This window comes from Silurus meridionalis, chromosome 10 (genome assembly GCF_014805685.1).
Source record: "Silurus meridionalis isolate SWU-2019-XX chromosome 10, ASM1480568v1, whole genome shotgun sequence".
Classification (NCBI taxonomy): domain Eukaryota; kingdom Metazoa; phylum Chordata; class Actinopteri; order Siluriformes; family Siluridae; genus Silurus; species Silurus meridionalis.
Genome location: NC_060893.1, coordinates 16,649,072 through 16,666,615, shown reverse-complemented (window position 1 = coordinate 16,666,615; position 17,544 = coordinate 16,649,072). Strand labels below are relative to the sequence as shown.

Below are 17,544 nucleotides of genomic sequence, written 5' to 3'. Positions count from 1 at the left end.
TCTGCTTCGTCTTATATTTCTGTTAACGCAGAGAGCGGGGAGATTCTTGCTATTCGATCTTTTGATTTCGAGCAAACAAAAGAGTTCAACATTCGCGTAAAAGCGCAGGACGGAGGAAACCCGCCGCTCAGTAGCAACGTGAGTGTGAAAATGATTATTCAGGACCAGAATGACAACGCGCCTCAGATTCTGTATCCAGTACAAACTGGTGGCTCTGTGGTGGCTGAAATGGTGCCTCGTTCAGCAGATGTGGGATATCTGGTCACTAAAGTGGTGGCTGTGGATGTGGACTCTGGACAGAATGCCTGGCTCTCATATAAACTACACAAAGCGACAGACAGGGCGCTGTTTGAAGTGGGCTTACAGAATGGAGAAATCAGAACTGTGCGCCAAGTCACTGATAAAGATGCTGTGAAACAGAAGCTCACTGTTGTAGTGGAGGACAACGGACAGCCTTCTCGTTCAGCTACAGTCAATGTTAACGTGGTGGTGGCGGACACTTTCCCTGAAGTGCTCTCCGAGTTCACTGACTTTACGCACGACAAGGAATATAACGAGAACCTGACTTTATATCTAGTCCTGGCCTTGGCTGTAGTTTCATTTCTCTTTATCGTGTCCATCATAGCTATAGTGTCAGTGAAATGCTACAGATGGAGACGTGAGCGGATGTTTTACAAATCCGGGGCCAATCTGCCCGTTATTCCGTATTATCCACCTCTTTACGCAGATGTAGGAGGAACAGGAACTTTACAGCATGTATACAATTATGACGCTTACAGAAGCACTGACTCTAGAAAGAGTGATCTGAAATACACAAGACCTCCTACTGAGAGCTTCATTAGTCTGGACAGCAGTGGAAATAATTCACTTGCAAATCATCAGAAAGAACAAAGAACAAATGACCCTGCGGATCAGGTAAGATTCACGATTGTCTCAATAGTGTTCGTCATTACTTTGCTGTTAGATTTAATCGTTACAAATTTTGTATGTTTTGGATTATTATCATATGTGATAAAGATGCTGTGAAACAGAAGCTCACTGTTGTAGTGGAGGACAACAAACAGCCTTCTCGATCCGCTACTAGTCAGTGTTAAAGTGGCGGTGGCGGTGGCGGACCGGTTCCCTGACGTGCTCTCCGAGTTCACTGACTTTACTCGAACCATCCAGTGAACAAAGGAGATGATAACTTCACAGTTTTATGCTTTTTTTTTTTTTTTTTTATAAATAATGCTATCCATCTATCCATCTATCCATCCATCCATCTATCCACCCACTATTCATGCTTTTGTTACTAGTGGTAGTCTTCGGTTGATACTCTGAGTGACGCTGTTGGACAGGTTTGCAGTTCTCAACAGCTTATTATTAGATCCTCCCCTGTATAAGCAGTAAATGCAGCGTTGATTCCTGGTTACTTGAAACTGATTTTGCGTTAAAGACTCATCATCAATTTGTTGTTAGTAATTACTTTATAGCGATTGTTTCGTATTTGTTTTTTAGTCAAACCAAGTTGAAGATTTTAGTCGTTTGCATGTTACTCTGTTAATAATATGGATTTTCTTTGTTCTCTCGATGCCCGGATAAGAGGCTCTACTGTCCGCATTTCGACATGGCTGACAATGCTTTTGGTTGGATTTGCTTCCGTTCTGGCCGTTGCGCACGGGCAGGTCCGTTATTCTATTCCCGAGGAGATGAACAAGGGATCAGTAGTGGGAAATATCGTGCAGGATCTCGGTTTGGATGTGACAAGACTGAAATCTGGAAAAGCTCGTATCTTTACTGAGGACAGTCGTGAGTACATCGGTCTGAACGTGGACAAAGGCACTCTGATAGTGAGAGAGAGGATAGATAGAGAGGAGCTGTGCGCTCAAGTGTCTCCATGCTCTTTACGGTTTCAGATCATTCTAGATAATCCAGTTCAGATGCATCGAGTTGATGTTGAAATATTAGATATCAATGATCATGCTCCTGCTTTTGATAAAAAACACGTGAACATTGAAATAACAGAGTCGTTTGCACCAGGCGCGCGGTTTTCTTTAAGAAGTGCGCATGATCCAGATGTTGGAGTAAATACACTGCAGAGATACACCCTTAATCCATCGGATCATTTCATTCTAAAAGAATTCACTCTTACCGACGGTACCAAATATGTTGAAATGATTTTAAAAACACCTTTAGACAGAGAGGCTCAGGAAGAACATAATCTAATTTTAACAGCATTTGATGGTGGAAATCCTCAGAAATCTGGAACAGTTAAGATAACTGTCACTGTTCTGGATGCAAATGATAATTCTCCTGTGTTCAGTCAGCCAATATACCGAGTGTCTTTGTCAGAAAATTCTCCAGTAAACACTGCAGTAGTGACAGTCACTGCGACTGACAAGGACAAAGGATCAAATAGCGAGGTTACATATTCATTTTCACAAAGCACCGGAAAAGAACTCATGGAAATGTTTAATATTGATTCAGACACTGGAGTAATAAAAATCAAAGGTGTGTTAGATTTTGAAAGAACCAAACAGTATGAAATGAACGTCGAGGCCATAGATAAAGGTGGACAAACTGACACCTGTAAATTGTTCGTGGAAATTACAGATATCAATGACAATTTCCCTGTTATAAGTGTTATCTCATTTTCCAGTACGATACCTGAAGATTCTGCTCTGGAGACTGTTGTTGCGATTTTGAATATTAAAGACACAGACTCAGGCAAGAACGGACAAATTAAATGCTCAATGAATTCAGATCTGCCATTGCGCATCAAAGCTACTTCAAATAACTTTTATAATTTAGTCACAGACCGTAGTTTGGATCGTGAAATGTTTTCTGAATACAATATAACGATCACAGCTACAGATGAAGGATCTCCATCTTTATCTACAAATAAAACACTGAGGCTTAAAATATCGGATGTGAACGACAACGCCCCTGTGTTCCAGCGTCACTCATACACCGCTTATGTGATGGAAAATAATTCACCTGGAGTTTCTATATTTTCAGTAACAGCTACAGACAGAGACTCTGCTAATAATGCGCGCATTTCCTATTTTTTAGAAGATCTTTCTGTCAACGGAGTTTCTGCTTCGTCTTATATTTCTGTTAACGCAGAGAGCGGGGAGATTCTTGCTATTCGATCTTTTGATTTCGAGCAAACAAAAGAGTTCAACATTCGCGTAAAAGCGCAGGACGGAGGAAACCCGCCGCTCAGTAGCAACGTGAGTGTGAAAATGATTATTCAGGACCAGAATGACAACGCGCCTCAGATTCTGTATCCAGTACAAACTGGTGGCTCTGTGGTGGCTGAAATGGTGCCTCGTTCAGCAGATGTGGGATATCTGGTCACTAAAGTGGTGGCTGTGGATGTGGACTCTGGACAGAATGCCTGGCTCTCATATAAACTACACAAAGCGACAGACAGGGCGCTGTTTGAAGTGGGCTTACAGAATGGAGAAATCAGAACTGTGCGCCAAGTCACTGATAAAGATGCTGTGAAACAGAAGCTCACTGTTGTAGTGGAGGACAACGGACAGCCTTCTCGTTCAGCTACAGTCAATGTTAACGTGGTGGTGGCGGACACTTTCCCTGAAGTGCTCTCCGAGTTCACTGACTTTACGCACGACAAGGAATATAACGAGAACCTGACTTTATATCTAGTCCTGGCCTTGGCTGTAGTTTCATTTCTCTTCATCGTGTCCATCATAGCTATAGTGTCAGTGAAATGCTACAGATGGAGACGTGAGCGGATGTTTTATAAATCCGGTGCCAATCTACCCGTTATTCCGTATTATCCACCTCTTTACGCAGATGTAGGAGGAACAGGAACTTTACAGCATGTGTACAATTATGACGCTTACAGAACCACTGACTCTAGAAAGAGTGATCTGAAATTCGCCAGACCTCCTACTGAGAGCTTCATTAGTTTTGACGGCAACGGAACGCAGAAAATGGCGCCTGCGCAAAGTGAGAAAACTTGTACCGAATACGTTGAGGTGAGAGCTACTAATAACATTACAATTGAATAGGCAATACTTCTTGATATTCGCACTTTAAAGAGAAACTATCCTTGATATATTTCATTTGATAGACAGAAAGTATAGTTTTTATTTTGTGATTAAATGTATGTATATTTAACGTTTAACTATATATATATATATATATATATATATATATATATATATATACACACACACACACACACACACACACACACACACACACACACACACATGCGATTATAAGACACTAACTTTAGAGCTTCATGGCTTAATGCAATAAGGCAGCGTTTTAAAAAAATAAAACACCGTATTATGATGAATACATTTTCACTTGAAGGACTTTATGAAATGTTATAAAATATTTAGCTGTGCGGTAAATGGTGAAAATTTGCGGTAAATGGTGAAAATTTGCGGTAAATGGTGAAAATTTGCGGTAAATGGTGAAAATTTGCGGTAAATGGTGAAAATTTGCGGTAAATGGTGAAAATTTGCGGTAAATGGTGAAAATTTGCGGTAAATGGTGAAAATGCTCTTTCGTTTTCTGGCTTTTGGTACCAGTTGCAATTTTTATTTGATGCTCTGTGTGACGCTGTTGGTCAGGGTTAAATGTTTTGAATCGCAGTTTTCGATCCTCCTATTTATGATGATTGCATTTTGCTTGGCTCTCTCTTCTTGCGTTGCTTTGGAGTAAACAGACATCGCGGATTATTCCTCTTCAACTTCGATTTAGAATACAATGAACATTTTCAATTGTTTGTAGCCTGAAGTGTTTACAATATGGGTTTTCTTTGTCCTCTCAATATGCGAATAAGAGTGTCTGCTGTCGGCAGTTCGACATGCCTCATAGTGATTTTGGTTGAATTTTCTTTTGTCATGGCCGTTGCGCACGGGCAGGTCCGTTATTCTATTCCCGAGAAGTTAAACAAAGGAGCAGTTGTGGGAAATATCGTTCAGGATCTCGGGTTGGATGTAAAAAGACTGAAATCTGGAAGAGCTCGGATCTTTACGGAGGACAGTCGTGAGTACATCAGTCTGAATGTGGACAAAGGCACTCTGATAGTGAGAGAGAGGATAGATAGAGAGGAGCTGTGCGCTCAAGTGTCTCCATGCTCTTTACATTTTCAAGTTATTCTAGATAATCCAGTAGAGATGCATCGAGTTGATGTTGAAATATTGGATATCAATGATCATGCACCCGCATTCGAAAGAAAAGAAATCAGTTGAAATCCGGAATCTGCAGCTCTGGTTCACGGTTTTCTTTAGACAGTGCACATGATCCCGATGTTGGACTGAATACAGTGCAGAGATACACCCTTAATCCAGAGGATCATTTCACATTAAAACAGCTATCTCGTAGCGACAGTACAAAATATTTTGAATATTTTGATCCTCCTATTTATGATGATTGCATTTTGCTTGGCTCTCTCTTCTTGCGTTGCTTTGGAGTAAACAGACATCGCGGATTATTCCTCTTCAACTTCGATTTAGAATACAATGAACATTTTCAATTGTTTGTAGCCTGAAGTGTTTACAATATGGGTTTTCTTTGTCCTCTCAATATGCGAATAAGAGTGTCTGCTGTCGGCAGTTCGACATGCCTCATAGTGATTTTGGTTGAATTTTCTTTTGTCATGGCCGTTGCGCACGGGCAGGTCCGTTATTCTATTCCCGAGAAGTTAAACAAAGGAGCAGTTGTGGGAAATATCGTTCAGGATCTCGGGTTGGATGTAAAAAGACTGAAATCTGGAAGAGCTCGGATCTTCACGGAGGACAGTCGTGAGTACATCGGTCTGAATGTGGACAAAGGCACTCTGATAGTGAGAGAGAGGATAGATAGAGAGGAGCTGTGCGCTCAAGTGTCTCCATGCTCTTTACATTTTCAAGTTATTCTAGATAATCCAGTAGAGATGCATCGAGTTGATGTTGAAATATTGGATATCAATGATCATGCACCCGCATTCGAAAGAAAAGAAATCAGTATTGAGATCCCGGAATCTGCAGCTCTTGGTTCACGGTTTTCTTTAGACAGTGCACATGATCCCGATGTTGGACTGAATACAGTGCAGAGATACACCCTTAATCCAGAGGATCATTTCACATTAAAACAGCTATCTCGTAGCGACAGTACAAAATATTTTGAACTATTATTAAAGACACCTTTAGACAGAGAGCAACAAGAGAAACATAACTTAATTTTGACAGCATTTGATGGTGGAAATCCTCAGAAATCTGGAACAGTTAAGATAACTGTCACTGTTCTTGATATAAATGATAATTCTCCTGTGTTCAGTCAGCCAATATACCGAGTGTCTTTGTCAGAAAAATCTTATATATATAGTTCTGTAGTGACAGTCAGTGCTACTGACAAAGACAAAGGCTCTAATGGAGAGGTTACATATTCATTTTCACAAAGCACCGGAAAAGAAAGCTTGAATTTGTTCATTATTAATTCAGACACTGGGGAAATACAAGTAAAAGGTACGCTAGATTATGAAAAATCCAAACAATACGAATTGAATGTCGAAGCGACCGATAAAGGCGGATTAACTAATACAAGTAAAGTGCTGATCGAAATTACAGATGTGAATGATAATTCCCCTGTTATCAGTTTTATTTCACTTTCCAACCCGATCCCTGAAAATTCTGCTCTGGAGACTGTTATTGCAATCCTGAATATTAAAGACATAGACTCCGGAAAAAATGGACACACACAATGTACAGTGAATTCAGATCTGCCATTCCGCATCAAAGCTACATCCTCTAATTTCTATAGTTTAGTCACAGACCGAATTTTAGATCGTGAAATGTTTTCTGAATACAATATAACGATCACAGCTACAGATGAAGGATCTCCATCTTTATCTACAAATAAAACACTGAGGCTTAAAATATCGGATGTGAACGACAACGCCCCTGTGTTCCAGCGTCACTCATACACCGCTTATGTGATGGAAAATAATTCACCTGGAGTTTCTATATTTTCAGTAACAGCTACAGACAGAGACTCTGCTAATAATGCGCGCATTTCTTATTTTTTAGAAGATCTTTCTGTCAACGGAGTTTCTGCTTCGTCTTATATTTCTGTTAACGCAGAGGCGGGAGATTCTTGCTATTCGATCTTTTGATTTCGAGCAAACAAAAGAGTTCAACATTCGCGTAAAAGCGCAGGACGGAGGAAACCCGCCGCTCAGTAGCAACGTGAGTGTGAAAATGATTATTCAGGACCAGAATGACAACGCGCCTCAGATTCTGTATCCAGTACAAACTGGTGGCTCTGTGGTGGCTGAAATGGTGCCTCGTTCAGCAGATGTGGGATATCTGGTCACTAAAGTGGTGGCTGTGGATGTGGACTCTGGACAGAATGCCTGGCTCTCATATAAACTACACAAAGCGACAGACAGGGCGCTGTTTGAAGTGGGCTTACAGAATGGAGAAATCAGAACTGCGCCAAGTCACTGATAAAGATGCTGTGAAACAGAAGCTCACTGTTGTAGTGGAGGACAACGGACAGCCTTCTCGTTCAGCTACAGTCAATGTTAACGTGGTGGTGGCGGACACTTTCCCTGAAGTGCTCTCCGAGTTCACTGACTTTACGCACGACAAGGAATATAACGAGAACCTGACTTTATATCTAGTCCTGGCCTTGGCTGTAGTTTCATTTCTCTTCATCGTGTCCATCATAGCTATAGTGTCAGTGAAATGCTACAGATGGAGACGTGAGCGGATGTTTTATAAATCCGGTGCCAATCTGCCAGTTATTCCTTATTATCCACCTCTTTACGCAGATGTAGGAGGAACAGGAACTTTACAGCATGTGTACAATTATGACGCTTACAGAACCACTGACTCTAGAAAAAGTGATCTGAAATACACCAGACCTCCTACTGAGAGCATCATTAGTCTGGACCGCAACGGAACTCACACTTTAACGAATGCAAAGAGGGTTAAATCTTGTGACGATTACGATCAGGTGAGAATTTAACTTTGTCTGTCTTTCTATTACTGTTTGCTTGGTTGCGCGTTATTTCTTTGAATTGTGCAATCGCATCATTTCACAATGATCTAAAAATTATAAACTTTTAATAAGAAATTATTCGTTTCCAGGCTGTGTGCTTTGTCAGTTTATGGCACTTATTATGACACTATTAGTTGTTGCATGGCAAGAAATATCGGTTGCTGCTGTTCTTTTTTTGCAGTATATAATTGCATCAGTATATATAATAGATTTAATTATGTGCAAATGTTTTAATTAATTTTGATTGCCCGTTCAATAGATATTTTTGTCATGATAGTTGGAAGTTTGAATAAAAAGTCTAGTTTAGTAAGTGTTGATTCATATAAAGTGTCTTTAAAGTATTGGTGCAGAGTTTGAAGAGTTTTCTCAAATCTTCAAACTGTAAACATGCAAAAAAAAAATACTTTTTGATTTTATTTATTGTATTTGATAGATTTCTGTGTGCATAAGTGTGTGTGCATAAGTGTGTGTGCATAAGTGTGTGTGCATAAGTGTGTGTGCATAAGTGTGTGTGTGTGTGTGTGTGTGTGTGTGTGTGTGTGTGTGTGTGTGTGTTGCGCACTTTTTTATAATTTGAAAATATTATTCATAGCAATTTTTTAATCTGAGAAAGAGACGTGCTACTTTAAGCGTTTTGTTGTCAACGTCCATTCTGATGTACACCACACATCCTTGTAATAATAGCACATCAATTAGGCCATGTTTTTTCTATCAGAAATGTATGTGAGCAGTTAGGAGACAAGGAATTTACTATCATTTATCAGTCCAAAATAATTCTGTTTAATGTAACTCTCCGAAATGAACTGATGCCCTAATATATCAAGATTCACATTATGTTTAGAAATTAGAAAGCAACTAGGAAGGACTACAAATTATTATTAGTTTTTGTCTCTATTGTGAAAGAACAAAACATTTCGCTGTGTTGTGCAATTAATATGTTGAGACAAGCTTTTAGTTCTGGTGAGGTGCAATAATTCTATAGTACTCTGAGTGACGCTGTTGGCCAGGGTGTGCAAATGCTTCACTTTAGATCCTCCTCTGCATTTCGAATGCATGCAGATACAATCTTTTAGTCTGGGATTGAAGTGTGCAAGTACAGATGCATTTATTTTATTGAGAATGCGATTACATACTTTATGTTTCTGATTTAGGGCAGTTTTAGATGGCTGATCTTTGTTGTTTTGATGCCCAGATAAGAGACTATACTGTCCGCTTTTCGACGATGCACCTGGTTGGATTGGCCTTTGTCATTGCCATTGCGCATGGACAGGTCCGTTATTCTATTCCCGAGGAGATGAACAAGGGAGCAGTGGTGGGAAATATCGTTCAGGATCTCGGGTTGGATGTAAAGAGACTGAAATCTGGAAGAGCTCGGATCTTTACGGAGGACAGTCGTGAGTACATCGGTCTGAATGTGGACAAAGGCACTCTGATAGTGAGAGAGAGGATAGATAGAGAGGAGCTGTGCGCTCAAGTGTCTCCATGCTCTCTACATTTTCAGATCATTTTAGATAACCCCATGGAGTTACATAGGATTGACGTAGAAATTATAGACATAAATGATAATGCACCTACTTTTAACAGGAAAGAAATAATTATTGAAATTCCGGAATATGCTGCCATCGAGTCCCTTTTTTCTTTAGACAGTGCGCATGATCCCGATATTGGACTGAACACACTGCAGAGATACACCCTTAATCCATCGGACCATTTCTATATGAAAGAATCATCTCGGAGTGATGGCACCAAATATGTGGAGATGGTTTTAAAAACAGCTTTAGACAGAGAGGTTCAGGAAGATCATGAATTAATTTTAACAGCATTTGATGGTGGAAATCCTCAGAAATCTGGAACAGTTAAGATAACTGTCACTGTTCTTGATGCAAATGATAATTCTCCTGTGTTTAGTCAGCCAATATACCGAGTGTCTTTGTCAGAAAATTCTCCAATAGACACTGTGGTAGTGACAGTCAGTGCTACTGACAGGGACAAAGGATCGAATGGCGAGGTCACATATTCATTTTCACAAAGCACCGGAAAAGAAGCCGTGGATTTGTTTGCAATTAATTCGGATACTGGAGAAATAAAAGTGAAATCTTCTTTTGATTTTGAAAAGTCTAAGCAACATGAGTTAGAGTTAAAGGCGATGGATAAGGGTGGGCTAACAAGTACCAGTAAAATGCTTGTTGAAATTACAGATATCAATGACAATTCTCCTGTTATCAGTGTCATTTCATTTTCCAACCAGATTCCTGAAGACTCTGTCAAAGACACAGTTATAGCGATGCTGAATATTAAAGACGCAGACTCCGGGGAGAACGGACAAATAAAATGTACAGTAAATTCAGATCTGCCATTTCGCATCAAAGCTACATCCTCTAATTTCTATAGTTTAGTCACAGACCGTATTTTAGATCGTGAAATGTTTTCTGAATTCAATATAACGATCACAGCTACAGATGAAGGATCTCCATCTTTATCTACAAATAAAACACTGAGGCTTAAAATATCGGATGTGAACGACAACGCCCCTGTGTTCCAGCGTCACTCATACACCGCTTATGTGATGGAAAATAATTCACCTGGAGTTTCTATATTTTCAGTAACAGCTACAGACAGAGACTCTGCTAATAATGCGCGCATTTCTTATTTTTTAGATGATATTAATGTCAACGGAGTTTCTGCTTCGTCTTATATTTCTGTTAACGCAGAGAGCGGGGAGATTCTTGCTATTCGATCTTTTGATTTCGAGCAAACAAAAGAGTTCAACATTCGCGTAAAAGCGCAGGACGGAGGAAACCCGCCGCTCAGTAGCAACGTGAGTGTGAAAATGATTATTCAGGACCAGAATGACAACGCGCCTCAGATTCTGTATCCAGTACAAACTGGTGGCTCTGTGGTGGCTGAAATGGTGCCTCGTTCAGCAGATGTGGGATATCTGGTCACTAAAGTGGTGGCTGTGGATGTGGACTCTGGACAGAATGCCTGGCTCTCATATAAACTACACAAAGCGACAGACAGGGCGCTGTTTGAAGTGGGCTTACAGAATGGAGAAATCAGAACTGTGCGCCAAGTCACTGATAAAGATGCTGTGAAACAGAAGCTCACTGTTGTAGTGGAGGACAACGGACAGCCTTCTCGTTCAGCTACAGTCAATGTTAACGTGGTGGTGGCGGACACTTTCCCTGAAGTGCTCTCCGAGTTCACTGACTTTACGCACGACAAGGAATATAACGAGAACCTGACTTTATATCTAGTCCTGGCCTTGGCTGTAGTTTCATTTCTCTTCATCGTGTCCATCATAGCTATAGTGTCAGTGAAATGCTACAGATGGAGACGTGAGCGGATGTTTTATAAATCCGGTGCCAATCTGCCCGTTATTCCGTATTATCCACCTCTTTACGCAGATGTAGGAGGAACAGGAACTTTACAGCATTTGTACAATTATGACGCTTACAGAACAACTGACTCTAGAAAAAGTGATCTGAAATACACCAGACCTCCTACTGAGAGCATCATTAGTCTGGACAGCGGAACTCACACTTTAACGAATGCAAAGAGGGTTAAATCTTGTGACGATTACGATCAGGTGAGCGTTTAACTGTGTCTGTCTTTCTATTTCTGTTTGCTTTGTTGCGCGTTATTTCTTTGAATTGTGCAATCGCATCATTTCACAATTATCTAAAAAAATATAACCGTATAAAGCGAAATTATTCGGTTCCAGGCTGTGTGCTTTGTCAGTTTATGGCACTTAATATGACACTAATTATTAGTTGTTGCATGGCAAGAAATGTCGGTTGCTGCTGTTCTTTTTTCAGTATATATTTGCATCAGTATATATAATAGATTTGAATATGTGCATATGTTTTAATTAATTTTGATTTCCCGTTCAATAGATATTTTTGTCATGATAGTTGTGAGTTTGAATAAAAAGTCTAATTTAGTAAGTGTTGATTCATATAAAGTGTTTGAGCTATTAGTACAGAGTTTGAAGACTTTTCTTAAATCTTTAAACTGTTTTCTGTCAACATGCAAAAGAAAAATACTTTTTGATTTTATTCATTGTATTGGATAGATGCACGAATTATCTTTTTTCTTCAATTCTATAAGGAGTTGATGTTTAGTCACATTACTAATAGTTTAGAACAGTAATTGTTTAAGATATACATTGCATAAAACAAGTATTTGAACCTTCCAGATATTTACATTTTATTATTAATTCAGATCCACAAACAAATTTGAATATCACACAAAGACAACCTGAGTAAATAAAAAAAAAAGTTTTTAAAGGATGGTTTATTTATTAAGGAAAAAAGTTATAAGTCTATGTGAAAATGTAATTGCCCCTAAACCTAATAACTGGTTGTGCTACACATGGAGTCTTTCACGTTGCTGTGGAGTCATTTTTGCCCTCTATAATTTACAGAATAGTTTTAATTCAGTTACATTGGAGATTTTTTCAACATAAACTACCAATTAAATTTATGCCACAGCATCTCAAATCAGCTAAAGTCCAAACTCTGACTCAGCCACTTCAAAACTTTAATTTGGATTTTTTATGGATTCAGAGGTAAAAACATGTCTTTATAATTGTCATTAAACAGAACACAGGTTAAAATCTCTGCATTAGTGGAAGACAAAAGTATTATTTTCGTTCTCTTAGTTGATCTTGTTCCTCTGCTCATTAATATGGTTAGAAAATTGTGTTTAATGTACATAATATCAATCAATTCCACTTTAGAAAAAAAAGGTTGTGGAATATTTCATACATGCATTATATCATTTAACTCATCCATTCTCCACACATACTTTAAGGTCGCTCTCAAGATTGCTACCCCAGGATAATTAATTATTTTTATGGGTTATTAAATTATAAAGATTTCTACATGATACAGAAGTACACTTCTCTGTGCGAGTGTGTGTGTGTGTGTGTGTGTGTGTGTGTGTGTGTGTGTGTGTGTGTGTGTGTTGCGCACTTTTGATATTTTGAAAAGATTATTCTTAGCAATGTTAAAATCTGAGAAAGAGACGTGCTACTTTAAGCGTTTTGTTGTCAACGTCCATTCTGATGTACACACATACTTATAGTAATAGCACATCAATTAGGCCATGTGATTTCTATCAGAAATGTGTGTGAGCAAATTAAAAGACAACGACTTTACTATTATTTATTAGTCCAAAGTAATTCTGTTTGGTTTAACTTTCCAAAATTAACTGATGACCCAATATATCAAGATTCACATTATGTTTAGAAATTAGAAAGCAACTAGGAAGGACTACAAATTATTATTAGTTTTTGTCTTTATTGTGAAAGAACAAAACATTTCGCTGTGTTGTGCAATTAATATGTAGAGAAAAGTTTTTAGTTCTGGTGAGGTGCAATAATTCTATAATACTCTGAGTGACGCTGTTGGCCAGGGTGTGCAAATGCTTCACTTTAGATCCTCCTCTGCATTTCGAATGCATGCAGATACAATCCTTTAGTCTGGGTACTAAAATGTGCAAGTACAGATGCATTTCTTTTATTGAGAATGCGTTTACATACTTTATGTTTCTGATTTAGGGCAGTTTTTAGATGGCTGATCTTTGTTGTTTTGATGCCCAGATAAGAGACTATACTGTCCGCTTTTCGACGATGCACCTGGTTGGATTGGCCTTTGTCATTGCCATTGCGCATGGACAGGTCCGTTATTCTATTCCCGAGGAGATGAACAAGGGAGCAGTGGTGGGAAATATTGTTCAGGATCTCGGGTTGGATGTGAAGAGACTTAAATCTGGAAGAGCTCGGATCTTTACGGAGGACGGTCGTGAGTACATCGGTCTGAATGTGGACAAAGGCACTCTGATAGTGAGAGAGAGGATAGATAGAGAGGAGCTGTGCGCTCAAGTGTCTCCATGCTCTCTACATTTTCAGATCATTTTAGATAACCCCATGGAGTTACATAGGATTGACGTAGAAATTATGGACATAAATGATAATGCACCTACTTTTAACAGGAAAGAAATAATTATTGAAATTCCGGAATATGCTGCCATCGAGTCCCTTTTTTCTTTAGACAGTGCGCATGATCCCGATGTTGGACTGAACACACTGCAGAGATACTCCCTTAATCCATCAGACCATTTCTTTATGAAAGAATCGTCTCGGAGTGATGGCACCAAATATGTGGAGATGGTTTTAAAAACAGCTTTAGACAGAGAGGTTCAGGAAGATCATGAGTTAATGTTAACAGCATTTGATGGTGGAAATCCTCAGAAATCTGGAACAGTTAAGATAAAAGTCACTGTTCTTGATGTAAATGATAATTCTCCTGTGTTTAGTCAGCCAATATACCGAGTGTCTTTGTCAGAAAATTCTCCAATAGACACTGTGGTAGTGATAGTCAGTGCTACTGACAGGGACAAAGGATCGAATGGCGAGGTCACATATTCATTTTCACAAAGCACCGGAAATGAAGCAGTGGATTCGTTTTCAATTAATTCGGATACTGGAGAAATAAAAGTGAAATCTTCTTTTGATTTTGAAAAGTCTAAGCAACATGAGTTAGAGTTAAAGGCGATGGATAAGGGTGGGCTAACAGGTACCAGTAAAATGCTTGTTGAAATTACAGATATCAATGACAATTCTCCTGTTATCAGTGTCATTTCATTTTCCAACCAGATTCCTGAAGACTCTGTCAAAGACACAGTTATAGCGATGCTGAATATTAAAGACGCAGACTCCGGGGAGAACGGACAAATTAAATGTTCAGTGAATTCAGATCTGCCATTTCGCATCAAAGCCACGTCATCTAATTTCTATAGTTTAGTCACAGACCGTAGTTTAGATCGTGAAATGTTTTCTGAATACAATATAACGATCACAGCTACAGATGAAGGATCTCCATCTTTATCTACAAATAAAACACTGAGGCTTAAAATATCGGATGTGAACGACAACGCCCCTGTTTTCCAGCGTCACTCATACACCGCTTATGTGATGGAAAATAATTCACCTGGAGTTTCTATATTTTCAGTAACAGCTACAGACAGAGACTCTGCTAATAATGCGCGCATTTCTTATTTTTTAGAAGATCTTTCTGTAAACGGAGTTTCTGCTTCGTCTTATATTTCTGTTAACGCAGAGAGCGGGGAGATTCTTGCTATTCGATCTTTTGATTTCGAGCAAACAAAAGAGTTCAACATTCGCGTAAAAGCGCAGGACGGAGGAAACCCGCCGCTCAGTAGCAACGTGAGTGTGAAAATGATTATTCAGGACCAGAATGACAACGCCTCAGATTCTGTATCCAGTACAAACTGGTGGCTCTGTGGTGGCTGAAATGGTGCCTCGTTCAGCAGATGTGGGATATCTGGTCACTAAAGTGGTGGCTGTGGATGTGGACTCTGGACAGAATGCCTGGCTCTCATATAAACTACACAAAGCGACAGACAGGGCGCTGTTTGAAGTGGGCTTACAGAATGGAGAAATCAGAACTGTGCGCCAAGTCACTGATAAAGATGCTGTGAAACAGAAGCTCACTGTTGTAGTGGAGGACAACGGACAGCCTTCTCGTTCAGCTACAGTCAATGTTAACGTGGTGGTGGCGGACACTTTCCCTGAAGTGCTCTCCGAGTTCACTGACTTTACGCACGACAAGGAATATAACGAGAACCTGACTTTATATCTAGTCCTGGCCTTGGCTGTAGTTTCATTTCTCTTCATCGTGTCCATCATAGCTATAGTGTCAGTGAAATGCTACAGATGGAGACGTGAGCGGATGTTTTACAAATCCGGTGCCAATCTGCCAGTTATTCCTTATTATCCACCTCTTTACGCAGATGTAGGAGGAACAGGAACTTTACAGCATGTGTACAATTATGACGCTTACAGAACGACTGACTCTAGAAAGAGTGATCTGAAATACACCAGACATCCTACTGAGAGCATCATTAGTCTGGACCGCAACGGAACTCACACTTTAACGAATGCAAAGAGGGTTAAATCTTGTGACGATTACGATCAGGTGAGCGTTTAACTGTGTCTGTCTTTCTATTACTGTTTCCTTTGTTGCGCGTTATTTCTTTGAATTGTGCAATCGCATCATTTCACAATTATCTAAAAAATATAACCGTATAAAGCGAAATTATTCGGTTCCAGGCTGTGTGCTTTGTCAGTTTATGGCACTTAATATGACACTAATTATTAGTTGTTGCATGGCAAGAAATGTCGGTTGCTGCTGTTCTTTTTTCAGTATATATTTGCATCAGTATATATAATAGATTTGAATATGTGCATATGTTTTAATTAATTTTGATTTCCCGTTCAATAGATATTTTTGTCATGATAGTTGTGAGTTTGAATAAAAAGTCTAATTTAGTAAGTGTTGATTCATATAAAGTGTTTGAGCTATTAGTACAGACTTTGAAGAGTTTTCTTAAATCTTTAAACTGTTTTCTGTCAACATGCAAAAGAAAAATACTTTTTGATTTTATTCATTGTATTGGATAGATGCACGAATTATCTTTTTTTCTTCAATTCTATAAGGAGTTGATGTTTAGTCACAATACTAATAGTTTAGAACAGTAATTGTTTAAGATATACATTGCATAAAACAAGTATTTGACCCTTCCAGATATTTACATTTTATTATTGATTCAGATCCACAAACAAATTTGAATATCACACAAAGACAACCTGAGGAAATTTAAAAAAAAAAGTTTTTAAAGGATGGTTTATTTATTAAGGAAAAAAGTTATATGTCTATGTGAAAATGTAATTGCCCCTAAACCTAATAACTGGTTGTGCTACACATGGAGTCTTTCACGTTGCTGTGGAGTCATTTTTGCCCTCTATAATTTACAGAATAGTTTTAATTCAGTTACATTGGAGATTTTTTCAACATAAACTACCAATTAAATTTATGCCACAGCATATCAAAACAACTAAAGTCCGAACTCTGACTCAGCCACTTCAAAACTTTAATTTAGATTGTTTATGGATTCAGAGGTAAAAACAAGTCATTATAATTGTCATTAAACAGAACACAGGTTAAAATCTCTGCATTAATGGAAGACAAAAGTATTATTTTCGTTCTCTTAGTTGATCTTGTTCCTCTGCTCATTAATATGGTTAGAAAATAGTGTTTAATGTACATCATATCAATCAATTCCTCTTTTTAAAGAAAAATGTTGTGGAATGTTTCATACATGCATTGTATTAATTAACTCATCCATTCTCCACACATACTTTAAGGTCGCTATCAAGATTGCTACCCCAGGATAATTAATTATTTTTATTTATTATTTTTAAATTATAAAGATTTCTACATGATACAGAAGTACACTTCTCTGTGTGCATAATTGTGTGTGTGTGTGTGTGTGTGTGTGTGTGTGTGTGTGTGTGTGTGTGTGTGTGTGTGTGTGTTTTGCGCACTTTTAATATTTTGAAAAGATTTTTCTTAGCAATGTTATAATCTTATAAAGAGACGTGCTACTTTGAACGTTTTGTTGTCAACGTCCATTCTGATGTACACCACACATACTTATAGTAATAGCACA

The 17,544-nt window shown here is 38.7% G+C and overlaps 3 protein-coding genes across 8 annotated transcripts in view; all 3 read left to right on the top strand.

Moving 5' to 3' along the window:
- The window catches only part of LOC124392413 (protocadherin gamma-A11-like), a 145,865-nt gene that overhangs the window by 11,522 nt on the left and 116,799 nt on the right, over positions 1 to 17,544 (top strand). Inside the window, exon 1 of one of the 6 annotated variants that reach the window (XM_046859428.1) lies at positions 1,410 to 3,986. The exons of 4 other annotated variants lie outside the window; for them this stretch is intronic. In XM_046859428.1, the coding sequence (XP_046715384.1) occupies positions 1,548 to 3,986 (2,439 nt within the window). In that variant the 5' untranslated portion in view covers positions 1,410 to 1,547. Of the gene's footprint in view, positions 1 to 1,409; positions 3,987 to 17,544 lie in introns of those variants that run through there. One more of the 6 variants, XM_046859436.1, reaches the window with a different exon arrangement.
- On the top strand, positions 4,866 to 7,974 carry LOC124392569 (protocadherin gamma-A6-like). The gene is given in 4 exon segments (XM_046859709.1): positions 4,866 to 5,051; positions 5,645 to 5,809; positions 7,032 to 7,435; positions 7,437 to 7,974. Coding segments are annotated over 4 exon segments (1,293 nt in total).
- On the top strand, positions 9,010 to 11,623 carry LOC124392417 (protocadherin gamma-A11-like). The gene has a single exon (XM_046859453.1). The coding sequence runs from the start codon at positions 9,170 to 9,172 to the stop codon at positions 11,606 to 11,608; it is 2,439 nt and encodes an 812-aa protein (XP_046715409.1). The 5' UTR covers positions 9,010 to 9,169; the 3' UTR covers positions 11,609 to 11,623.

Coding starts and splice junctions, on each gene's coding strand:
- LOC124392417 (XM_046859453.1), top strand. CDS start 9,170: ATGGCTGATCTTTGTTGTTTTGATGCCCAGATAAGAGACTATACTGTC.